The 24,362-nt window shown below is 60.9% G+C and overlaps 3 protein-coding genes across 4 annotated transcripts; all 3 read left to right on the top strand.

The window, feature by feature from the left end:
• Window positions 1–36: 36 nt before the first annotated feature.
• PALB2 (partner and localizer of BRCA2) lies at window positions 37–9,830 on the top strand. 2 transcript variants are annotated; one of them, XM_068147047.1, is made up of 13 exons: window positions 37–158; window positions 244–303; window positions 405–489; window positions 940–2,817; window positions 3,532–4,343; window positions 4,921–5,004; window positions 5,107–5,268; window positions 5,725–5,810; window positions 6,065–6,226; window positions 6,396–6,512; window positions 6,843–6,930; window positions 7,908–8,056; window positions 9,439–9,830. In XM_068147047.1, exons 1-13 carry the CDS (start codon window positions 81–83, stop codon window positions 9,668–9,670), a joined length of 3,993 nt encoding a protein of 1,330 aa, XP_068003148.1. In that variant the 5' UTR covers window positions 37–80; the 3' UTR covers window positions 9,671–9,830. The 2 variants fall into 2 exon arrangements, with proteins under 2 accessions (XP_068003148.1, XP_068003147.1); XM_068147046.1 differs by lacking the exons at window positions 37–158; window positions 244–303; window positions 405–489; window positions 4,921–5,004 and having other exon boundaries at window positions 622–2,817.
• A 759-nt stretch (window positions 9,831–10,589) lies between these two features.
• Window positions 10,590–14,635, top strand: NDUFAB1 (NADH:ubiquinone oxidoreductase subunit AB1). The gene is made up of 5 exons (XM_068147045.1): window positions 10,590–10,775; window positions 10,874–10,996; window positions 11,192–11,279; window positions 12,653–12,764; window positions 14,466–14,635. The coding sequence occupies exons 1-4, from the start codon at window positions 10,623–10,625 to the stop codon at window positions 12,742–12,744; spliced, it is 456 nt and encodes a 151-aa protein (XP_068003146.1). The 5' UTR covers window positions 10,590–10,622; the 3' UTR covers window positions 12,745–12,764; window positions 14,466–14,635.
• A 1,480-nt stretch (window positions 14,636–16,115) lies between these two features.
• On the top strand, window positions 16,116–23,519 carry LOC137445566 (collagen alpha-2(I) chain-like). Its single transcript, XM_068147407.1, has 11 exons — window positions 16,116–16,200; window positions 16,980–17,099; window positions 17,238–18,941; window positions 19,121–19,233; window positions 19,306–19,364; window positions 19,486–19,643; window positions 19,781–19,943; window positions 20,018–20,209; window positions 21,352–21,579; window positions 22,605–22,758; window positions 22,955–23,519. The coding sequence occupies exons 1-11, from the start codon at window positions 16,140–16,142 to the stop codon at window positions 23,027–23,029; spliced, it is 3,027 nt and encodes a 1,008-aa protein (XP_068003508.1). The 5' UTR covers window positions 16,116–16,139; the 3' UTR covers window positions 23,030–23,519.
• Window positions 23,520–24,362: the final 843 nt, after the last annotated feature.

The following is a 24,362-nucleotide window of genomic DNA, read 5'->3' as shown; positions in this document are numbered from 1 at the left end:
CCGCGCGCTCCCCGCGTGCAGCAGCCATGGCGGGACCGGCGGTCCTGAGGGAACCGGCGGCTACGCGGGGGGCCGCAGCCATGGCGGGACCGCCACCTTCAGAGGCGCCAGGGCAGGCGGCGGGCGGAGGCTCCCTCAGTGGCGCCGAGAAGGAGAAGGTGCGGGGCTGGGCGGGAGGCAGCGGGGCCGCTCCGGCGTGCCCGGGGCGGCAGTTCGAGCCCGGTGCGTTGTGTCTTCTTGCAGCTGAGGGAGAAGCTAGCGCTGCTGCGGAGGGAGTACACCGAGACCGTCAGCCGGCTGCGGGTGAGCGGGACAGGCTGGGACAGGGGGAGCTCGGCCCAGCCGGGAGCGGGAGGCCGTACCGGGAAGCCGGTCCTAGCTCTGCGCCGGTGTTGTGTCCGCAGCGGGCACGGCGAGCAGAGCGAGCCAGGAGCCATGGCCAGGGCACGGCGGCGGAAGGAGGCCGGTGGGAGGAGCGGAGCCCCGCAGGTAGGACTCGGCAGGTGGCCGCCCGCTCCAGGGCGGGTCAGGGGGATCCCCGGAGGCCCTGCCAGCCGCCCTGTGCTGCCCTTGTGCTCGGCCAGCGGTGGGGCCGGGCGAGGCATGGGGGGGGGAACAGTCTAACCCCTATCTCACTTCTGTGCCTCCGTGGTCCGCGCTAACGAGCAGAAGAGAGACCCGAGCTCTGCTTTGCTGTCCTTTCTGTGGCTGCTGCCACATCCACTGTCCCCAAACCCACCCCCAGCCCTTCCAGTGCTCCTGAATCAGCAGCAATCACGTCTCTGCTTTTGTCCTCCTCAGCTCTCGATCCTCTCTGATCCCCATTGCACAGCCCCACTCTCTCCCTCCTTAACAAACTGCCTTTTATTTGCTGTGTGATGTTTCTCTTGGACAGGACTTTGCTGGGAGTACTTGGCACATGTGACATTTTTCCCACAGGTTCTAGAGATAAGGTATCTCCTCCTGCTGACAAGCATGAAACCTCTCAGTTACAGACTAAAGCCTGCTCTGATCCTGACACAGAGAAGCAAACATCCATCACGTCTAAAGGCCTTCCTGACTGCTCCAGTGATGAGGCTGAGGTTAAGCTGCAGGCCAGCTCAGAGCCCAGCCAGCAAAGCCTCCGCTGGGGAGTTGTGAGGCCTATCCCTGAGGAGAAGAAACCCCAAAGCTCCAGCAGCTTGCTGAAGCTGAGGAGACGGCCAAAGGCTGTGGTACTGGAGGGAAGGGAAGCAGCACCTGATGTGGATTGCATCGGCACTGATGGAGCAGTGAGCAATCCAATGGCCAGGACAGAGGAGCTTCAGTCACTTGTCTTCAGGCAAAGCAGCCTCCTGAAGGCCGAGGAAAACACTGACAGTGCTTCCAGCACAGCGCTTAGGCAGAGCGAAGGAAGCAGCTCCACACCTCCTGAGGCGGCGCTGGGCGTTACCCAAGATGTGACTGATGATACTGACCTAGGAGTGCCTGAGCTGTTCCTGTCTGCACCCAGGGATGGCTGGCAGCCTGAGTCCCCCAGTGCTGTGCCCACAGCTGATCACTGTGAGCCGTGTTCAGAGAGCAGAGACTCTGTTTTACTCGACACCAAGGACGACAGAGGAAAAGAATCCTCCAGTGTAATAAACCAAACAGGTGGTGAGAGTGTGTGTGAGGGTCAGGGAGAGCTGCAGGGGCTCTTGGATTTGATGTCAGAAAATGAAGTGCTGCCTTCTGATGGAGATAGCACCATGACCAATGAGAGCAAAAGCCACCCAGGAAATCAGAGGGGCGCTGAGAGCTTAAATCCCTTTCCCGCAGATCTTTCTGCGGGCACTGCTGGAGAACTGCCAGGGAATCGACAGCCTGAAGTTCAGCCCAAGCTTTCTGGCCCGGAAGAGGTGGCAGCTGAAAGCACACTGAGCTCCTGCACTGTGGTTGAGGGACTCCTGTTTCCAGTGGAGTACTACGTCAGGACAACGCGCCGCATGTCCAGCTGCCAGAGCAAACCGGACCTGGAGGCTGTGATCCTCAGCCAGCTGGGCAGAAGTAAGAAAGGACAGAGAAGCAAAGGCAAGCAGAAAGATGTGAGTTCAGATCTCCCCTCCCAGGAAAGAGCTGAAACCAATGTGGAGACGCCATTGCCTTTTTGTGCAGCAGAACATGAGCCAGCAGACGCAGGCAGTCCTCACGGGTCGCTTCCTGTGTCCAGCGGCAGCAGCGCTTCCCTGGCAGCAGCTTCCCCGAGCGGCGCCAGCAGCGCCAAGCCAGACCGCAGACGATCGCAGCGGAGGCAGAAGGGCAGCAGAAGGCCTGCCTGCAGCCCTCCTGTGCAGCAGCTGTCACAGGAGCTTCTGGGGAGTTTGCAGCTCCTGGCACCGGGGGAATGCAGCAGTCTGCTGTCAAATGAGGGTCAGAGTGAGAAGGAAAACTGGGAAGCTAACCTTGAGAAACCCTCCTCAGACGAGAGAAGGCCATCTGCTGCTGGAGCTCTTGGGGCTGGAGAGGCAGGAGGGACCTGTGCTGCACAGCTGGCAGGTTCTGATCCTCTTGGGGCAAGCCAAGAGCTTGGCAAATGTTGTAGGACTCTGTCAGAACAGCTCCAAAATCCACTTCAGAGCAGAGATTCTCTGAAGCCAGGGAATGAAACTTTTCCCAACCCCATTGGAGATCTGGAAGCCAACGCAGCTGTGTGTCAGGCTGCTGAACAGCCCATGGAGCATGTTAGGGATCACCATATGGAAGGAGCCTGTGGGGCTGAGCAGCCACTACTGATTCCTGTCCCTCCACGCCGCTCTCTACGTTCCTCCACAAGGCAGAGAGCCAGCCAAGCCTCCAAAGGTACCTTCACATGGCAGCACTCCTAAAACTACAGCCCAGGAGCAAGCAGAGAAGCCTCCCAGGCAGTGTGGGCACTGCTCTTCACACCTTGCCATGGCCTTTCCTCCAGCAAAATCTGATGTGGGTTCTCTCTTTAAAAAAGAGTTGTGGGTTTGGGTTTGTTTTTTAATGTAGATGATTGTGGTGTCCATGAGCCTTGAACAGCTCCAGACACTTCTGCCTTGGCACAGTGACAGGGAGTGAAGAGCAGTGCATGGGTGAGGAGCAGGGCTGGGAGCTTCTTCAGCATCTTTGGTGCATGCTGGAGCTGTTTTTTCCAGCACATGAGTGTGAATTTGCCTCTCTAGCTGAATCTGCCCATCAGTGATTGGGGGGATTTCAGTGCTACAGAGAGCAGCACCACAGCCTGAGGGGCTGTGGCTGTTGTAGAAAGAGAGAGTGGGGAGAAATCCAAAGCAAACAAACTGCCCAAGCGCTTGGTCAGTCCTGGCAGCGTTGGCAATGCTGTTTTAGCTGAAGGCTTGATGCAGAGCAGTTGTGGGGGGTGGTGTCTGCCAGAAAACTGCCACTGCCACGTGCCAAGATGAGCACAGCTTGGTTTATTTTAGTTTAAACAGATGAAATGGCCCTGGGTGAGGGATTCTGGAATGGTTTGTTCCTGGTGATGTCATGGTGTGATGTTCTCTCTTCTGTTCTTGTCATTTCCTTGTCTAGATGCCAGCAAAAGAGGACTAAGCTTTCCAGCAGGTTCAGAGGGTCCTGCTTCCCTTGGCCTCCCTGCTCTGGACTCCAGTACCTGCAGCTCTCCCTTCTCCTTCCGCAGTCCCCAGTGGCTGGCCTCCAAGCTGGGCATCAGAGACTTCCACCTGCCAGATGAGGAGTTTGGACAACTAAAACTTGAGAAATTAGAATCTTCCCCCTTGAATGGGTTGGAGGGTTTTGTTCCTAGTGTGGTTGGGGATAGTGTGGCTTCAGAGGACAGGCAAGATGCACAAATGAATCCAGAACTGAACACTCCCACAAGTAATTTGGTTTCACCTCTCACACATCAATTGCCCAGGTTACCCCCTACAGAAAGCCCAACTTCCAGGAAGGAGCTTTCCACCCATGGACTGCTGTTCACTCCCATGGGGACTGTCTTGCCTGGTGCTCCCACCCAGCCTGAGACTCAGATCTCCTCATCCATTTTCCCTGTCCTGGGGGCATCCCCAGCTGTCCTATCATCAGTGCAGGGTGAGCTCTTCCCCACTGCCCCTTCTGCACCCCCCTGGCAGGTGAGCCCCAGTTCCTCCAGAGAAGCATCTGTCCAGGCTGTGGGTGATGGGGAGTGCAAAGACTCCACCATCCTGCTGCCCTTGGACAGCTGTGCTGTGGGATCTGCTGGAAAAGAGGAGGAACAAGGCACAAGGTTTCCTTCAGAAGATGAAAGAGGTCCTGATGATAAACCTGGTGAGGTTGTGGCCTTGGAGAAAGATCAGCTGTCAGAGGATGAACAGCAGAGCTCCTGCAGAGCGTCTCCTGGGCAGGTAACAGCTGGCCTCTGCCAAGGGGAGCACATCATTGATTTTGAGGGTGAATTCCCTTTTCCAGAGCCTCCCCTGACTTCTTTGCAGGCCAGCCCTGCAGGCTGTCCTTTGGCTGACTTAGTCATTGTTTTTGCTTTCATCTTTTGACCCCCAAGAGCAGTCCTGTGTGATGGATCTGGGGTTTCAGTGCAGCAGGCATCTCTGCAATGTGTGTATGAACAAGGACAGTTTCTGATCCCACGTGGTGGTAGTGGGACCTTAAGGGAAGTTTTCAACTAGGAGCTGGTGAAGGAGGTGAAATGACTGACATGCAGGGGGGTGCTGAGGGAATGACTTCTCTCTGGAGGCTGAGAGATGCAAAGTGGTGCTAAGAGACAATTTTCAGGTGAAACCAGGAAATACCTTGCCTGGGGTTTCTTGTTTTCTCAAGACATGAGAGTACAGAAAGAGGTGCTCCTGCCACAGCTCTCCAGCTAGGCAGGGCATGCAGCCTGAATTCCCACTTGTGCCTTGTTCTTGCAGGTGCTGAATGTAGTTTTAAAGCTGAGTTATCCTCATTCTTTACTTGTTCATGCAGAGGACAGATGAAGCAGAAGAGCTGGCTGCAGAGCTGCATCATGGCCCTGCAGAGGAGAGCCTGCAGCTTGTATCCAAGCTAAAGGTGGGATCTCCTCAGAGAACTGTTGAGTGGGTGGGACTGAAGCTCCAGGTTGGATAACCATGTGTGTCAGATGAACACCAGCCCTGGCTTTGTGTTGGACAGGATTCTTCGAGTTCCTGTGCCGTGGATGTGAGCACCACGTGGTGGGAAGCAGCTGGCTGCAGGGAGCTGTGTGTGGTGACTGCTTGTGAGAGTTGTGTCTCCCTGTGGAAGCCTCTGGCCTCTGACTGCTGGGGAAAGGTCCACACCTGGCAGCTTGGAGAGGTACAAACATAACCCTTCTTTCTATAGAGCAACTTTCTTGTCCCATGGGTTAGATCTACAAGGAACTTGCAGTCTTGGGTCCAAGTTAAGTTCTATAGGTAGCAGGACTTTTTCATTCCATCAGGCAGCAGAGGAGGAAGATTTGCAGGGCTGCTGGAGAAGGCCAGCAGCTCATGTGGCTGTGTGTTTCCTGCTGCAATTAGGTGTTCCATGTACTGAATGGTGGCTGCACTACAGCCACTGGCTTCTGCTCTTTCCCCTTGTGCTCCCTGGGGACACTTTTGTCTCTTGACCCAACAAGGATTGTTTAATTAGGTAAAGAATCACCAGAGGCTTCAGCTGTTCAAGGAGAGGGATTTGAGTTCTGCTGTGTCATGTTGCTTGAAACACTAGAAAATGGAAGTGAAGTCAAAGGGAGGTTGTGGCTGACACTGCATTCCTGTTTTGCTGTCCCAGGTCTCTGTAATCCAGATTGTTCCTCTGCCAGACACCTGCAATCTCGTGTGTGTAGCACTGGGAGAGCTGGAGATTGGAGAAATAAGGTTTTGTATTTGTTTCTTGCAAACCTTTTGCACCCTGAAAAGCTGCAGCTTAACTCTCCTCTTGTGTAGTGGCTCAAGTTATCTCTTGCTACCCCCTTCAGGTGCTTTAACAGTTGGAAAATATGAGAGGGATTTCTAAAATCAACTCTAAAGACTTGTTCTTACCTCAAGGGGTGGCAGACTGCTTGCCTTTGTGCTTACTTCTCTGAGTTACTCTTCCTTCTGTTATTAGGTGTGCTTCTCTCTTCGTGCAGGCTCTTGCATTACTCTGCTGAGAGTGACTCATTCAAGCAATCAGTAGTCAAAACTGGGACCATAAAAGCTGCTCTTGGGCTGAAGGACAGGAGGCTGGTCAGCAGCAGCAGGACCATGCAAGAGCAGCAAGTGGAAATAGTGTCACTTACAGAGACAGGGAGGTGAGTCCTCTGGTTCTGGAGTGTCTCCATGTGGCAGGCAGAAGGCAAGTCAGGAAACGTTCCAGCTGTAGTAAAGAGCTGAGTTTCCTCTTCTTCCTGGAGTTGTGCTGAGTATGGATCATGTACTTTACTGTTCTGACTGCCTGTTCTCCCTTGCTAATCCATTCAGGAGCACAGATGGACAGACCCTGATGCCCCCTGAAGAAACTGTTCTGGCTTTTGCTGAAGTGGAAGGGATGAGAGAGGCCCTGGTTGGCACCACTGCAGTGAACAGCATCGTCGTTTGGTCAGTGTTCCCTTGCCGTTGAAGGATGCAGCATGTGGGGGGCTGTGACAGCTGTAGGTGGTGTAGAGGGGTGCTGGGGGGCTGCTGACTTACCTGTGAATGGCAGTTGACAAAGGTCCCTAACTTCTGAGCAGTCAGGCTGACAGGGAGGGAGCTACACAGCTAGAATTCCTCCTGCTTGGGCGTCACAGTCGTTGGCATCACCTCTCTTCCCTTGGCCCCTTCTGCTTTGGTTTGTGCGGCCCCTGTCTCGTGTAGTGGTGTTGCTGTGCTTAGAAAACAAGCAGAGGATGGAGATGTAGTCAGCAATTGGCTTTTCACCAACTGCAGGAATCTGAAGACAGGCCAGCTCCTGAGGAAGATGCACCTTGGTTATTCCTACCCAGCTTCCGTCTGCCATCGAGCGTATTCTGACTCTGTACGTACCTGGAGCCTGGCAGGGGGGCCGTGCTTGTGCTGCACTGGCCAGCTGTGGTGGGCACTGGAGGGCCTGGGCTCTCTAGAGGAGGGGGGTGAAGCACCAGCTCTCTAGAGGGGAGAGCACCACCTCTCTTTAGATACACTGAAGAGATTTCAAAGGCAAATAGGTTAACCAGCGGCCACCTGGAATCCTTGGCCCTGCTGCAGTGAGCTAACACAATGAGAGTGAGGCATCAAGGAGTGGCCCAAAGCAGCAGCATCTTGCATGTGGGAAGCACTGAGAAGCTTGGGAAATCTCTTCCATTTCCCAGTGGGTAGCTGCTGTTGTTGGAAAGCTGATGGGAAGTGGTTGTAATCTACTTAACCTCCCTGAGGCCCGGAGCTGCTCAGCACCAAGATTGCTGCTCACGATTCTCTGCTGCTCACTTCCCCCCCGTGCTGTGATCCCCAGAGGAAATTTTTGGGGTTTATCAAGGATTTGACTGTTTTCAGTGGGCATTTTAACCTCTGGGAACAAGAATGTCTTGCCTGATAATGATGGCTTGTGTCAGACTCTTTGGAAACTTCCCTGGAATATCTGTCCCAGGGTGTCGTGTGGCTGCTCTGAGAGCTGCTGCTTTCCAAGCGCCTCGGGATTAGAGTGAGGCCCAGAGATTTCACTTGGAATGTCCCTCTCATCCTCCAGCAGGTTTAGCTTTTTCAGGCAGAAAGATAAGTGCCCAAATCCATTGGGGCCTGAGCTGTCATTCTGCTGTATTGCATCAGCCCTTATCAGTCAGCAGCTGCTTTGGCTTAGTTATCTAATTTGATAAGGAAAGCAAACCAGCTCTGTCCTGTGCCTCGCTGTGCCCTGGGCTGTGATTGTAGAGAGAAGCTGGCAATTCAGCTTTGGAAAATTCTGTGGGTTTTTTTTTTCCCCCCTCCTGCTGTTGTTTTGAGTGATGTATTTTTTTTTCCCCCCCCTCTGTGTACCAGGGCCTTCTGTTTGTTGTTGTAAGTCACCCCCACGCCAAAGAGAGTGAGTCCTGTGGAAACCCTGCCTTCCACCTGCTGGCCTTCAACCCCACCACAGCCAGGAGCAGGGGGGTGATGGCCTCCTCCCTCCCACAGGGCCACAGGGGAAGGCAAGTACCTGGGGGACGCTGCTGGGGCTGGCTGTGTGACCCCTGTGAGGTGCTGGGGGGGAGAACTGCCCCAGGAGCAGAGCAGTGCTGCTGGCAGGGAGCCAGCTGCCATCTCGCTGGCGATAAGGAGGCCGCATCCGTGGCTGCGGGCATGGGGTGAGGGAGTTGGCTGCTTCCTGCCTGCTTCCCAAGCCCAGCTGTGGGCTGACCCCTGTGCTCTGGCCTCACCAGGGGCTCTGCTCACAAACAGCAGTGCTCTGCTGCTGCTGCTTTTGTCTGTGTCCCCCCCCAAAGTTGCTGTGGAAATGCTGTGACTGGGTTCATCAGGCAACCCCCTCAAGACAAGGTCCGTGGGTGAGGTGTGCTAAGCCTTTGTGCTGTGCTTCTGCAGCTTGCTTGAGTTCAGCAGCTGTCTGCAGGGAGGTGACCTTTTCCTTCCCATGACTTGCAGGAAGAGTAGGAGACTTTTGAAGAGTAAGGGCTTGAGGGCTCAGCCTTGGGATGCTCTGACGTAGGAAGCGAGGTGATGGATGTGCACAAAAACGAGTGGATGGACATCCTGGCTTGTTGGGCACTTTGTGTGCTGAGGCTGAGGGAGGACTGTCACAGACTACTTTGGGTGGGAAGGGACCTTTAAAGGTCACCTACTCCAACCCCTCTGCAGTCAGCAAGGACATCTGCAACTAGAGCAGATTGCTCAGAGCCACAAACAACCTCACCTGGAACAGTTCCAGCAATGGGGCATCTCCCACCTCCCTGGGCAACCTGCACAGGGTCTCACCACCCTCACTGTAAAAAAATCCTTCTCTCCAGTCTGGATCTCGCTCTTTCAGTTCAGGCCATCACCTCCTGTCCTGTCACAACAAAAGTCTGTCCCCAGCTTTATGCTCAGCCCCTTTCAGCACTGAAAGGCCTCCAGAAGGCCTCCCTGGAGCCTTCTCTTCTCCAGGATGAACAACCCCAACTCACAGCCTGGCCTCACAGCAGAGAGCTTCCAGCCCTCCCAGCGTTGCTGTGGCCTCCTCTGGCCCTGCTCCAACAGGTCCCTGTTTCCTGTGCTGAGGACTCTGCTGTGCTGGGGCCAGCTCCAGGTTGGGGTCTCGGCAGAGCACAGCAGAGGGGCAGAATCCCCTTCCTGCCCCTGCTGCCCACAGTGCTGGAGATCAGCCCAGAACAGGGCTGGGGCTGGGCTGGCAGTGCAGGGTGCCAAGGGCTGTCCAGGTTGTCCTGACCTTCTTCACCCCCAGCTGTCCTGAAGGCACAGCAGGTGCCATAACCTGGCTCCCTGCAGCTGGCTCAAATCCCTATACCAGTTGCCTCACCCTCAGGAAGTATGTGACAGAGCCTTGACCAGCACCGGCTGACGCTCTGTGTGCCCGCAGGTACCTGGAGGGGGACGTGAAGGACGCTTTGGCTGCAGCCGTGCTGACCTCGGGTGCCATCGTGGTCTGGGACCTGCTGCTGGGGCAGTGCACGGCCCTGCTGCCCCCAGGCCCAGCAGGAAACTGGGCATTGGCCCGCTGGGCCGCTGCTGGTGCCTGCCTGCTGGCTGGGCAGCAGGATGGTACCGTCTGCCTCTACCGCTACCGGCAGCCCTGGCCGCGGGTGGCCTGACTGAGATGAGTACAGGCACTGCTGGGGGAGCCTGGCACTTCAACTCAGGGTAACAGGGGCTGTTGGGCAGGAGTCGGGATGGGCAGCAGGAGGGTGCTACTGCGCTCTGTGGTGTGTGCAATGACATTAAAACTGTTGGCTTTGGAATGAGTCTGTGCCTGCTGCTGTGCCATGCCCAGGGCTCCCCAGGACCATACCATCCTGGGGGTTTTGCTGGGATTATCCCAGTGCCCTGTCATGCCCAAGGCCTTGCCTGTGGGCTCTGCTCGAGAGCATGCCATGCCTAAGGCTGTGCCATCTCTACCCGGAGCTTTGCCCAGAACTGTGCTCAGGGCGGGGCTGTGCCCTGAGCCATGCCATGTGCAGTGACCTGCCCCACTGCAGGCCGTGCCCGAGGCTTTGCCCTGAGCTGCGCTGCACCCGGGGCTTTGCCCAGAGCCCTGCCATGCCAGTGACCTGCCCCACTGCGGGCCGTGCTGCACCCGGGGCTTTGCCCAGAGCCATGCCGTGCACAGTGACCGGCCCCACTGCGGGCCGTGCCCGAGGCTTTGCCCTGAGCCCTGCTGCACCCGGGGCTTTGCCCAGAGCCGTGCCATGTGCAGTGACCTGCCCCGCTGCGGGTCGTGCTGCACCCGGGGCTGTGCTTGAGCCGTGCTGCACCCGGGGCTGTGCTTGAGCCGTGCTGCACCCGGGGCTTTGCCCAGAGCCGTGCTGCACCCGGGGCTTTGCCCAGAGCCGTGCTGCACCCGGGGCTTTGCCCAGAGCCGTGCCATGCGCAGTGACCTGCCCCGCTGCGGTCCGTGCCCGCCGCCCTGCCCGAGGCGCCGCGGGCGGTGTGTGCGCCTCCGGCCGCCAGGGGCCGCTGTGGCGGCTGTGGCGGCCGCGTCCCGCGGGGGCTGCCGGTCGCGGGGGCTGCCGGTCGCGGCGCGGTGCCCGCTGGGAACAGGTCACCATGGCGGCCCGTGTCCTCTCGGCCTGTGTCCGCCGCCTGCTGCCCCGGCCGCCGCCGCCCGCCCCGCGCCGCGCCGCGCTCGCCACCCTCTGCGCCCGCCGCCCCCAGGCCCCGCCACGCGCGGCCCCGCCGCCGCCGCAGCTGCTAGCACAGGTGAGGGCCGGGCCGGGGCGGGCCGGGGCGGGCGGGCAGCGAGGGGAGGGCGGTCTGCCGCCCCCCGCCGCCGCCAGCTGCTGCCCGGTCTCTCGTAGGTACCGCGGGCGGCCTGGCCGACGTGCCGCCGCTTCTCCGAGCTGCCGCCGCTGACCTTGTCTGACATCAAGGAACGCGTCCTCTACGTCCTCAAGCTGTACGACAAGATCGACCCCGAGAAGGCGAGTGGGGCCGCGGGCGGGGGGCCCTCGGCCCCGGGCAGCCGCTCCGCGCTGGCCGAGCTCGGAGGCGCAGCCGGTGCCTCTGAGGAGGGGACGGGCAGCGAGGGGCCGGGAAGGCGAGAGGCTGTTGTGAGGGTAGTTGCTGCTGCACTGAAATGGCTGCAGCCAGATGATGTTCGGTTTTCCTTCCCCCAGCTCACAGCTGAATCCCATTTCATGAAAGACCTGGGTTTGGACAGTTTGGACCAAGTGGAAATCATCATGGCTATGGAAGATGAATTTGGTAATTCAGAGTTGTTCCTTCTCACCACCACCTCCTGCCTAGCCCTGGGGTGCAGCTCCATGTGAGCAGTCACGTTGGCTTGTCTCTGGTGTGGCTCTCAGGAAACAGTGCCATTCAGAGAAGCAGTAAGGTTGGAAAAGACCTCTGAGATCATCAAGTCCAACCTGTCACCCAGCACCTCATGGCTACTAAACCATGGCACCAAGTGCCACATCCAGTCCCCTCTTGAACACCTCCAGGGATGGTGACTCCACCACCTGCCTGGGCAGCACCAGCAGGAATGTGTGCTGGGGGCACCAGCAGAGTCAGGAGAAGGCCTCTGTCTGCCCCTGGGAGCACTGGGTGCTTTCCTCCCCACACCCCCTGGGCATCACCCCTTGTGGTGCTGGGGAGGGGGGCAGTGGGAGCAGCAGTGTGTTGTGAGGCCAGCAGATGTTGCATCTGCTGTGCAGGGTGAGGCTGTGGTGGTCCTGGCTTCTCCTTGTGAGAGCAGAGGTATTCCACATGTTCCCTCACCAGAATTTCCTGCAACACTTGATGCTGCTGGGGGGGAAAGGTGATTTTGGACTTTTCCCCTTCCTTTTCTTCCAGGTTTCTCTTTTAATTTGTTGTGGCTTTCTTCTTGCTGTCATCTACAGCTGAGACATTCTGGTGTGGCTGCCTGATGTGTCACACTGGGGCACAGGAGCCCCTGGGGTTTGGTCACTCTAAAGCCTGGGCAGATGTGAAGCTTTCAGAGCATTTCCTAGCACTGTGTTTAATCCATCACTGGGTACTGTGGGTGGACTTCTCCTTCCCTGAGGACTAGGAAGAAGAACTTTAGTATCATAGTATCATCATAGTATCAGTCAGGGTTGGAAGGGACCACAAGGATCATCCAGTTCCAACCCCCCTGCCATGGGCAGGGACACCCCACACTAGATCAGGCTGGCCAGAGCCTCATCCAGCCTGGGCTTAAACACCTCCAGGGATGGGGCCTCAACTTTCATTGTCTCCAATCCATTTCTGACCAGTTCCACCTCCAAGAGCTTTGTTCTTCTGTCCTCTGGCTGTGGTTCTGTGTGAGCTGTTGGTCTGTGAGCCTCAAGAGCAGGCTCCAAACCTGAGGGTTTCAGGTTTCATCTTGCTTGGAGCTACCAGGAGCATCCCATCCTGTCCCACACCATGGCTGTTGGAGCTCTGGGAGGGCATTGGTGGCTTTTAAAGCAGCAGCAGCCCAGCTGCCTGCCCCATCTGCCTGGTCCCCTGTGCAGCAGCAGTGTGGTGAGAAGCAGAAGCAGCTGCAGTGCTGCAGCCTTGGCTCTGAGCAGCCCCTGAGCCAGCAGAAGCTGTGCTTCCCTTGTGTGGGGCTGAACATCTGCCTTTGCTTCCAGGCTTTGAGATTCCTGATGGAGATGCAGAGAAGTTGATGTGTCCACAAGAGATTGTAGATTACATTGCAGATAAGAAGGATGTCTATGAGTAGGAAGAGTTCTGCAAAGCCAGGTGAGTTAGAAAGGTGCTCCTGTGAGTGTCTGGGTGATGATGGCACGTGGTGGGTGCCTGGTGTGAGGTGGCAGCTCGTGGTGTGGCTGTGTGGTGGGTGGGAGTCCAGCAGGTCTGGAACAGCTGCCCTCTCCAAGCAGGAAGGCTGAAGTCTGGGTGTTTTCCTGGTGGACAATAGGTGGCCCATGAGCCATCCATGTGTCCTTATGGCCAAGAAGGTAAATAGTCTCCTGGGGGATATGAAGAAGAGGATGGCCAGCAGGTGAAGAGATTCTCTCCCTCTGTGGCTGCCCTAATGAGATCACATTTGGAGTTCTGGGCTCCCCAGGTCAAGAGGGATAGGGAAGTACTGGAGAGAGTCCAGTGCTGAGGGGCCTGGAGCATCACTGTGAGCAGCAAAGGCTGAGAGCCCTGGGGCTGTGGAGCCTGGAGAAGAGCAGCCCCAGAGGGGATCTGATCAATGCTCAGCAAGAGCTGAAGGCTGGGGAGCAAGAGGCTGGGGCCAGGCTCTTGTCAGTGGTGCCCAGGGACAGGACAAGGGGCAGCAGGCACAAACTGGAACCCAGGAGGTTCCATCTGAGCAGGAGGAGAAAATTCCTTGGTGTGAGGGTGCTGGAGCCCTGCAGCAGGCTGCCCAGAGAGCTTGTGGAGTCTCCTTCTCTGGAGAGCTTCCAACCTCTCCTGGCCATTGTGATCCTGGGCAGGCTGCTGTGGGTGCCCTGCTGGGGCAGGGGGTTGGAGTGGGTGATGTCCAGAGGTCCCTTCCGACCCCAGCATGCTGGGATGCTGGGAATTCTGAGGAATCTGCTGTCAGAAGGTGGCTGTGGGGCTTGGTGACCTCCCATCTCTCCCCATGTGGCCCTTGGAGCACTCAGCCTCTCCCCAGGGCTTGACCTGAATCCTGCAGGTCCATCGTTTTGTGCTGCTCAGGGCCTGTGGGGAGGCACCTCCGGAGGGGTGTGACACACAGCTCCCAGCTGCCACACTTCCTCCCTCCCTCCCTCCCCACTGGAGCAGGGAAGGAAGCAGGCAGGAAAGGGTTACTGGAGGCAGTGCTCAGAGGGGCTGTGGGGCTGCAGGGGAAATGAGCAGTGGCCTCAGGCCACATCCGTGGCCCTGTTTGTTCCTGTGTGTGCCGCCTGGCTTCCCCCACGCTCCCCTCCTCGCTCAGGGAGGGGGGGCTGTGCCCCTCTGCTGCTCTCTGTGCCAAGAGGAGAGGCTGGGGGAAGTGAGGGGCCCATGGGCTCCTTAGAGTCACAGAATGGTTGGGGTTGGAAGAGACCTCTAAGAGCCCAGCCATCAGCCCAGCACCACCATGGCCATTACACCAGGTCCCACAGGTTTCTTGAGCACCTCCAGGGATGGGGGCTCCACCACCCCCTGGGCAGCCTGTGCCAATCCCTGACCACCCTTGCAGCAAAGAAATTTTTCCTCCTCTCCAACCTAACCCTCCCCTGGCTCCATTTCAGGCCATTTCCTCTCCTCCTATCTCCTCCTGTGCCTGTTGTTGGCATTCAGCTCATCTTGTCTCTGCCCAGCCCCACTTCTGTGCCTTGAGGTGGTTGTTCTCATGGTGGAATACTGACCCAGGGGCTTTGGTTGGCATTCAGCTCATCTTGTCTCTGCCCAGCCCCACTTCTGTGCCTTGAGATGGTTGTTCTCCTGGTGGAATACTGACCCATGGCCTTTGTGTCTCTGCAGGAGCTGTCTCCACCACCCAGGCCGGGCTGGTGCCAGCGGGCAAGCTGTGAGGGCACAGGCTGCCCACTGCTGCTTTCACCTGAGAGTTGTGCATGGCCACTGTATTTAAACTGTCTGAGGAGCTCCTCCTCACCAACCAGAGAAAAAGGAATAAAACCACCTTCAGGCCATGCTGCTGTGGCTGTGTTTTGCCTTCCATCCTGCGGGTGGCTGCTGCTGCTGTGCCTGGGGGTGGGTGGCTCCCCTCACCAGGCATGCCCAGGCCTTGGTGGGTGGCATAGCCAGGGCTCTGTCACCCCTGGGGGCAGCAGTACCATCTGCTGGGTAGGGGTGGGGGGCTCCAGGCACGTCCTGCTGCTGTTCCCTCGTGTGTGTGTCAGTAGCACCAGCACATCCTGTGCTGCTGGCACTCCACTGCTCCCTGACCTCACTGTGGGTGGTGTCCACCCATCTTATCATCCACCCTTCTGCTCCCCATGCTTGCTGGGAGCAAGCAGCCAGGGGAGTCGAAAGGCTTCTGCCTTCCTGATGGAAAATAGAGCAGGGAAGGACTTTTCCTGCTGCCAGGAGCAGAATGCAGTTGGTGTTGCTGTGAGCCCAGCTCATCCCCACATGGGAGCCGTGCCTGGGCTCTCTGCTGAGACTCACTCCTGTGCTATCTGAACACTGCTCAGCTTTTCCTCTGAGCCAAGAAACACTTCCCAGGGTCACAGAGGTGCTGCCAGCCAAGGAAGTGTCATCCATAACAGCTCCTCCCGGCAACAGGGCCGGCAGAGGATGGAGGGCAGAGCTGGCTCTGCTGGGCAGCCTGTGGGGCCAGACCATGGGGAGGGTGTTCCTGGGGCTTCCCCTGGAACTGCTCCTCTGAACCCCCCAGCCCCGTGCCGAGGCTTCCCAGCCAGGGCAGCCCTGGCCTCCAGGAGCCAAGTTTCACTTTCGCTGTGAGAAAGGCCCCCGGGAGCTCCTCACTGCTGCTCACAGCTGCAGGGCCAGGAGGTTCTTCCTCTCTGCTCTGCCCCACTGAGGACACAGCTGCAGTCCTGGGTCCAGTTCTGGGCTCCACAGTGCAAGAGGGATAAGGAACTACTGGAGAGAGTCCAGTGGATGGTGAGGGGCCTGGAGCATCTCTGTGAGGAGGAAAAGCTGAGAGCCCTGGGGCTGTTGAACCCCGAAAAGAGCAGCCCCAGAGGGGATCTGATCAGTGTTCAGCAAGAGATGGAGGGTGGGGGGCAGGAGGATGGGGCCAGGCTGGGGCAGAGCTGGGCAGGATTGGGGGTGGCCCTGGGGACAGCCTGGGGCAGGGGCAAGGCCCCGCAGTCCCCGGGGGGCTTTTCTGGGCTGATGGCGCTGGAGGAGCGCGGTGGGAAGCCTGCGGAGCAGCGAGCGGCCCGGCCCCACGCCGTGCCGGTGCTCGGTGCCTGACCCTGCGGGACCGCTCCGAGCCGCGGCCAGGGATGGGGGCCGGGTCCCTTAGTGGTCTCTGCGCCCGGCGAGCCCCGACCCGCCCGATGCTCCCCGGGGTCCGCAGACGCCGCCGGGCCCGGTGGGTGGAGCAGCAGGGCCGGTGCCGGTACCGGTGGGGCGGGACCGGGCCGGGGGCTGCGGCTCCCCGGTGCCTCCGCCCCGCCGCAGCGGGGGCGGGCGGGGGCTTCCTGCCGCCTCTTCGGCAGCGCCATGGAGCGGTACCGGCCTCGGCTCCGGTTCTCCTGGTTCCCGCGGCTCCTGGCCGCCGCAGGTGAGCACCGGGGGCCGCCGCTTCCACCCCTCCGGTGGCGGCGGCACGGCCGGGAGGGCGACTGGCGCGGCGGGCAGGGCGGGCGGGGCGGGCACGGTGCCTCGGTGGGAGATACCGGGTCCGGGGGCTGCGGCGGAGCCAGTATCGGCACCGGGCTCGGGCGGGGCTGGGCTCCCCGGCTGCACCGGGGCGGGCTGCGGTGGGCGTCAGCGGCCCCCCGCGGGGATGTGGCCGTGGAGAGCGGGTACCGGGCACGCAGCGGGGAGCACTGTGCCCGCGGGGAGAGGGGCGGCCCCGGCCCCGCTGCCCGCTGAGCCGCCCGCACCCCCCGGAGAGCGGCCGGGGCCACAGCGGGCACCCGGCGTCCCGGCACCAGTCCGGCACCGGCCTGGCGCTGCCCTGGCACCAGTCCGGCACCGGCCTGGCGCTGGTGCGGTGCCCTGCCCGGGGACCTGGCGGTGCCAGCGCCGGCACATGGCGACTCTGCCGGGCGATGGCTGGGCCAGGGCGATCCCGGCGCTCCCAGCACGTGGTCCGGTGGGACTGGGTTTGGTTCTGTTGTTGGGATGCAGGCAGGTGGAGTCCAGCCGGGTCTGGGTGACTCCCCAGCATCTCCTGGGCAGAGCTGCCTGCGGGTAGCAGTGGGGAGTGCAAAGCCTCCCAGCCTGTGCCCGCAGCCTGGGGGGGGGGGCGGGGGGGGGCGTGTCCGGTGCCGGTGCCCAGTGCCGGTGCGTGATGCCCCACACCGGTGCACGCTGCCCACTCCCCTCTCTCCTCAGTGATCGTGGAGTGCTGCTCGTGGCTTTGCCCCAGTCTTGGCAGTGAAACGGGCCCCACGCTGGGCACTGCCATCCCCTGTGCCCGCCTGGGGACTGTGACGGGGGAGCGCTGCCAGACAGGTACCAGCGGGCTGGGACTGTCCCTCCTGCTGCCTTTCACTGGGCATGCTGGGGCCCAGAGTGGCAAGCTGGCACCTGTGGGGTGCCAGCTGCGGTCAGCCCTGCTCAGCATCCCTCTCCTTCTGCGTCTGACTGTAGATCCAGAGCAAGAAGCTGGCACGGGGCAGGCACCAACACCAGAGGCTGTGGGGCAGCTGCGGACAGAGACTGAGCTGCTGCCCTCCCCTGAGACTCACACCGGGACTGCCGAGCTCCCCAGCCCACAGGGGAACCCTGGAGGTCCCCGGGCAGGTGGGGAGGGGTCGACGCCTGTGGCACAGGAGGGGACAGCCACCGAGAGCCTGGGGCTCTCTGCAGGCACTGCTGAGCTGGCAGCTGTGGGCAGCGACCGTCCAACTCCTGCCCCAGTGCCTCTGGAGCTGGGCACTGCTCCTGCCGTGGGGTCTGCCCCTGGGACTGCCCCTGGGGCACATGTGACAGCAGAAGGTGCCACAGCCCCACAGAGGACCCTCTCGCATTTGCCATCCTTCACGACGGTGCCCAGCTCTGCTGGGGGACAGTGGGAGCCCTCCAGCACCCTGCCAGGAGGGAGCCCCACGGGGACAGGGCTTGTGCATAGGCAGGGGGGCTCACACGGACCCTCATCCCCAGAACCATGGGCTGGGGAGGGTCTGGGTGCCACCATCCTGCTGGGTGGCAGCAATCCAGGGACCCGTCCGAGCACTGCTCCAGCTGCCGATAGCCCTGCCCTGGGCACGGTGGGGACGTCACCCGTGGCAGGGGAACTGCAAAGGGTGCTGAGCCCCACGTGGGGGGATGTTGACCAGCAGGGTCCCTTCTCTGCCCCTCACTCCTCTCTGGGGGCTGGTGGCCATGGGGGTCCTATGGCCAGCACAGCCCAGCCAGCCATGGGCACAGGCAAAACCTTTCTGCCAGCTGCAGGCAAGGGGTCGGGGCTGCCTGTCCCCACTGCCATGGCTGGCACCCCAGGGATGACATCTTCTGGCCTGGAGAGAGCTCTGGACCCGACCACGGGTCCCCCTGAGCACAGCCATGTCCCTCTGGACCAGACCTGGCAGCTGCCAGCCATGGCAGGGCAGCCCCCTACCTCGGTGACCCCCAGCAGCACTGCAGTGGCACAGGGCAAGATGCCCTACACCAGCCCGGAGTCCTCCCCCGTGCCCCTGTCCCGACAGCCAGCTCCAACCAACAGCTCTGCAGCACCCCCATCACCCACCCCACAGCCCTCCACAGGGGTCCCGGGGCTCAGCCCTGCTGCGGGCACCCCTGTGGCAAGGCCATCCCCAGGGTATCAGCTGCCCCAGGCTGGCTCAGGGGGGAATCCTGCTGAGAGCCCCCAAATCCTGGTGGGTGATGCTGGGCTCTGGGCAGTGACTGCCCCACCAAGCTGGCAGCCGGACAGCCTGGCACCCACAGCAGCCCCTGGGCCCCTCCAGCAGCCAGCTCCGTCTCAGCCTGCATCTTCCCTGGCATCAGCCGCAGCTCCTGATGTCACCACCGCCACCATCCGAGCTCCCCGCGGGGACGAGGGGGCCGCCACGCCAGAGCCCAGCGCTGTGGTCTTGCGGGGGGATGTGGCAGGGCTGACACGGGGGCCGCCAACTCATCTGCGTACCGCGGTGACAGAGCTCCCCCAGCAGCCCACCCACCGCCCCGGCACCCTGGCCCATCGTGGGGATCCCGGGTTCCCCTCAGCTGCCGGGGACACAGACCCGGCGCAGCCATCGAGCAGCCCCGGAGGGCGGCCGGGCGCTGGCACCCTGCGAGTGACGCCGGCGCCCCGGGTGTTCGTCGTGGAGGATCAGCCGCCTGTCCTGAGAGGTGGGTCTGGGGCTCCGGGACGCTCTGCCAGGGCACTGCGCGGAGGAGGAGAGGAGCCGGGAGCCATCAGCCTGAGCGGGGAGTGGGGGGGGCTGGGGGGATAGGGGAGCATTGGTAGTGGCCACCGGGGTGAGCAGTGCAGGGCTCTGTTGTGCCGCCCCTCACCTCTCGCCCCTCAGCCTCCCTCCTGCGCATCCCCTGTGAGCTGGTGCTGGACATGGGCTTCGTCCCCGCCCTGCGGGACCCGGCGTCCCGGGAGCGCCAGGGGCTGCTGCATAGCTTCAACCGGACGGTGAGTGTGGGCCGGGGGCGCCGGGAGGGGGCCGGGGGCCGCCCCGCATCGCTCAGCTTCCCCCCTGCACAGGTCTCGCCCCTCTTCGCGGCGGTGCCAGGGTTCCTGCGGCTGGAGGTGACGGGCATCAGGTGGGTGCCGGCACAGCCCCCGGATGCTCCTTGTCACGGGGGACGTGGGGACCCTCACGCTGAGGGGTGCTGGCCCTGGAGGGTCTGAGCCTTCCCAGACACATCGTGGGCGTCCCTGCAGGGAGGGCAGCGTGGTGCTGGAGTACGATGCACTCTTCGCAGCAGAGCAGGTGCTGGTGCCAGGGCTGGGCGAGCTCCTCGATGCCGTGCTGGGCTCTGGTGGTGCTCAGACAGAGCTGGTGGTGGGCACTGCCCCTGTCCTGAGCAACGTGGTTCTGGGTGAGTGTGGGGTCTGGATGGGGCTGTGCCATCACCAGAGCCTCCTGGGGCCGGTCGGGGGCTGGGCACCTGCCTGGCCCTATCTCTGCGCGGTGGGGAGGGGTGGCAAAGCCTGATCCCCCCCCCAACCTCTGCAGGGTGGCCGCTGGACCCCTGTTCTGTGCTCTTCTCCTGCCGGGACGGCTTCGTCTGCGTGGTCAGTGAGGGCAGGAATGCCACCTGCACCTCGCTGTGCCACCGTGACTACTGCAAGAACCATGGCATCTGCACCCACCCCCGGGGCCGCGGGCCCCTCTGCCAGTGAGTGTCCCCAGAGCAGCCCCAGGGTGACAGGCGCTGTCCCCCGCGGCAGCTGATGCTCCCCCTTGGCACAGGTGCCCCGTTGGCAGCGATTTCTGGTTCGTGGGGCTGCGCTGTGACTACCGAGTGACACAGCAGAGCCTGCTGGGCATGGCCGCGGGCATCCTGCTCAGCATCGTTCTCCTGGCCGCCGTCATCGCCGCCGTCGCTATCCGGCGCTTCAAGGTGCTGCTGCTGGAGGCCAGGGCTGACCAGACCCGCAGCAGGTGGGGGGCATGAGGGGGCGGGGGGCATGAGGGCGCAGGGGGCAGCGTGGCTCTAGAGGGAGGCAGTGGGCAGCAGCTCTGGCCCCACGCGTGGCGCCCACCAGGACTCAGGGAAGGCCGGGGCTGGGTGTGGAGTGGGGCTGGGTGTGGAGCAGGGCTGGGACGGGCTGAGCTCTGCCAAGACAAACACCCTGCGGGGGCCGATAGCGGCACGCAGGAGGTGTCGGGGCAGGGGGGAGCACGTGTAGGGGCTAGGAGGGGCTGACCCCAGCACCTCGTGGAGACCTGGCAGTGCCACTGTCTGGGTATGGGTGGTCCACGTGCATCTGGCTGTGCCAGCGGTGCCCAGGGCATGCTCGCTGGCTACAGGGAACCGGTGTGCAGGCAGGAAAGGGATGATGGAGGCTGCAGGGCTAAGTGGGGCCATGGCTGCGCCCGAGTGCTGTGGCCTGAGGCAATGAACACTGCCTGTGGTGGAGAGACACAGGACTCTGCTGCTGTCGGCCCATGCACAGAACAGTTCCCTCTAAGACCATCACGTCCAGCCTTTAATTACCCCAGCACTGCCAGGTCACCACCAAACCATGGCCCTCAGCACCACATCTCCGTGGCTTTGAAACCTTTCCAGGGATGAGGACTCCACCACTGCCCGGGGCCAGGCTTTGACAGCTCTTAAGGGCAAGAAATTGGTCCTCATGTCCAACCCAAACCCCCGCTGGGGCAGCCTGGGGTTGGTTCCTCTCGGCCTGTCATGGTTCCAGAGACCTCCCTGTGGAGAGCACAGGACTTGTTTGCTGAGCAGTGTCCCAGCTGCCTGGGCTGGGCACACTGGGAGGGCTGTGGGTGGGGAGCTGGGCTCCAGCACAGCCCCACCAATGCAGCTCCCCTGGGCTGGGGGCCACCCGGTCCTGGCCCCGCTGCCCTCCAGGACAGGGTGTTGCGTAAGGGGCCGTGGGGATCGTTCCCGAGGAAACCACCCCAGCAGCCGCAGCCCTTGGTTGGTGTCACGGCTCCGTCCCCACCCAGTCCCAGCGCTGGCCAGTTCGGGTGGACGCCTGCAAGCCGTGCTCGTGGAGCAGTCCCTGCAGCTGTGCGTGCCCCGGTGTCCCTGGCACCGCCACAGCCACCCCCTGTGCCCGCAGCTACCGGCGGTTCTGCCGGCTGGACGATGTCTCGGCGCAGTACTGGTCGCGCTCTTGGCTGCCCTCGGCCAGCTCCCTGGACAACCCGGCCTTCAGCACCTCGGAGGAGCTGCTTCACCTGCAGGTCCTGGACGCCGGCTGCTGCGGCTGCCAGGAGGACTCGGGCACAGCCGATGGCACCAAGCAGCAGCACCCTGATCTGCCTGCCCGCCCGCTGCGCCAGCCCAGGTTTGCCAACCTCCCCCTCCCCGCGCCTGGGGGGTTTAAGGGTCACGAGGATGATCAGAGGGCCGGAGAACCTCTGCTGTGGGGATGGGCTGGGAGAGTTGGGGCCGTTCAGCCCGGAGAAGAGAAGGCTCCAGGGAGACCTTAGAGCTGCATTTCACTATCCAAAGGGGACCTGCAGGAAGGTTGGGGAGGGGCTCCTCAGAAGGGCCTGTGGGGATAGGACAAGGGACCATGGTTTGAAAGTGGAGCAGGGCAGATTTAGGTTGGGCATCAGGAGGAAGTTCTGCACAATGAGGGTGGTGAGACATTGAAACAGGCTGCCCAGGGGTGTGGTTGAGACTCCATCCCTGGAGACATTCAAACTCAGACTTGATGTGGCCCTGGGCAGTCTGATCCAGTTGGAAGTGTCCCTGCTGAGTGCAGGGTAGTTGGGACAAGATGACCTTGGAGGGTCCTCTCCAACCCAATGCAGCCTGAATCTGTAAGCAGAGGAGCATGGGGATTTGTGAGGCACCACAGCCTGGCCTGGCACCTCTGCACCTTGCAGCCACTGCCAGCCACGTGCTGGTCCCCCTGAGCTGATGGGCAGCACCTAGGAGCTTAAAAGCTGCAGGGTCCTTTGGTGGGCAAGGAGAAAGGAGTGGGTTCTTCCCTGCCAGGAGCTCTGTGTGGTGGGAGCTGGTTTAACGGGAGCAGGGTTCACATCTGCAGGAAACTGTGGCTGTGTGAGTTTCACAATCAGCTACCAGGGGTGTAAATGGAAAAAGGGCCCTGGAAATTCCCAGTCTGCAGCCAGGCAAGCCAGGAGCTCAGTCATGGCTGGGGAGCAACTGCCCGTGCTGCTCTGGGGACTGAGAGCCGTTTGCAGGCAGAGCCAGGCACAGCAGCCAGCTCCTCACCCGTGGGAACCAAAGCCCTGCCAGCAGGGTCCTGCTCCCAAGCTCCCCAGGCTGCTGCTGCAGCAGCACCTTGGCTTTCTTGCCCTCTTCCCCCTTCTTTGAATGACCAATTAATTGTCTTCCCAGCTTCCACTACGAGTGGGACACAAGCTCCAGCAGCATGAATGACCCCATGGTGGACTCGGGGAAGGCCAGTGACATCTCGGTGTCGAGCTGGCCCATGGAGCCCCTGCAGTGGACACCATTTCCCCTCCTCCACCAGCTGTCCAGGCAGCGACCCGTGAGTGCAGTGCTGGGGCCCTGGCTTTGGGTCTGTAGGTGTGGGAGGGTGGAAAGGGTCGTGCCCACCCTCTCCAGCACCAGGGTGCAGATGCCACTGCATGGTGGGAGGGTGACAGCAGGCTCAGAGGCAGTGCTGAGAGCCTGGCTGGAGGGCAGCAGGCGTGTGGCATGAGACAGAACCTCTCTCTCCACAGCACAAAGCCAGGCGGCCTCACTCCTACTGCGAGGGGATGGAGCTGGGCAACCTGGAGAGGAGCTGGACGGCCTGAAGGCCACGGCCTGGAGGCAGGGGCAGGACAAGGTTCAGCTTTTCAAACCAACCACATTTTACTTCCACCTACCAAGCTGGGTGAAGGGATCTCAAACACTTGGACAATACAATAGAGGCAGGTGTGATGTCAGCTCCACCCCGGGCAGGGCCCCCAGGGCCATCTGCCAAGGTTTGCAGCACCACGTTGGGAGCAGCCCCCAGGAGCCAGGCTTTGGCCGGGGACAGCGTGGGCAGAGCTGGTTGCTTACAGAGCGGTGTCCAGGAACACACGGAGCTGGCAGCCCACAGACCTGAGGCCTCACATCCAGCAGCTGGGAGCTGTTTGGATGTCTCCTGTACGCACAGGGGCTGCTGCCCTGCAGCCAGTTCAGAGCTGAGCTGAGCCGAGCCCCCGGGCACAAGGTGAGCGCCGCTGCATCGTCCGCCACGGTCCCTGGCAATGCGGTATCGATTCCAACACCAGGACCTTGTCAGCATTAAAGTTTATTTTCCAGAATGCTCTCCTCCTTTGCAGGTGTCCTCTTGAGCATCTCTAGCTGGGCACAAATGGGGTGTGTGTGGGGGGGCAGTGTTTGGGCAGCTGGAGGGCAAGGGGGTCCCCAAAGGGGCTCCAATAGAAAAGGAAAAAGCAAAGCTGCGTTTCTTTTTCACACTTAAGGCTCTCCTCTCCTCCTGGAAAGGAGCTCTCCACTAGAATATAAAGCAGAGCTGTGGATAGGATAGGATAGGATAGGATAGGATAGGATAGGATAGGATAGGATAGGATAGGATAGGATAGACTGGAAAAGACCTTTGAGATCATTGAGTCCAACCTATCACCCAGCACCATCTAATCAACTAAACCATGGCACCAAGCACCCCATCCAGGCTCTTCCTAAACAGCTCCAGGGATGGTGACTCCACCACCTCCCTGGGCAGCACATTCCAATGGCCAAACTCTCTTGCTGGGAAGAACTTCTTCCTAAACCTCCCCTGGCATAGCTTGAGACTGTGTCCTCTTGTTCTGGTGCTGCTTGCCTGGGAGAAGAGACCAACCCCCTCCTGGCTACAACCTCCCTTCAGGGAGTTGTAGAGAGCAAGAAGGTCTCCCCTGAGCCTCCTCTTCTCCAGACTAAGCAACCCCAGCTCCCTCAGCCTCTCCTCACAGGGCTGTGCTCCAGACCCCTCCCCAGCTTTGTTGCTCTTCTCTGGACACCTTCCAGCACTTCAACATCTTTCCTAAACTGAGGGGCCCAGAACTGGACACAGGACTCAAGGTGTGGCCTAACCAGTGCTGAGCACAGGGGCAGAATGAGCTCCCTGCTCCTGCTGGCCACACTGTTCCTGATGCA

The sequence above is a fragment of the Melanerpes formicivorus genome, unplaced genomic scaffold, assembly GCF_026170545.1.
Source record: "Melanerpes formicivorus ecotype bairdi unplaced genomic scaffold, bMelFor1.0.p_v2 SCAF_14, whole genome shotgun sequence".
NCBI lineage: Eukaryota > Metazoa > Chordata > Aves > Piciformes > Picidae > Melanerpes > Melanerpes formicivorus.
The sequence above is the reverse complement of the archived record's forward strand: the minus strand, read 5'-3'. Positions and strand labels throughout refer to the sequence as shown.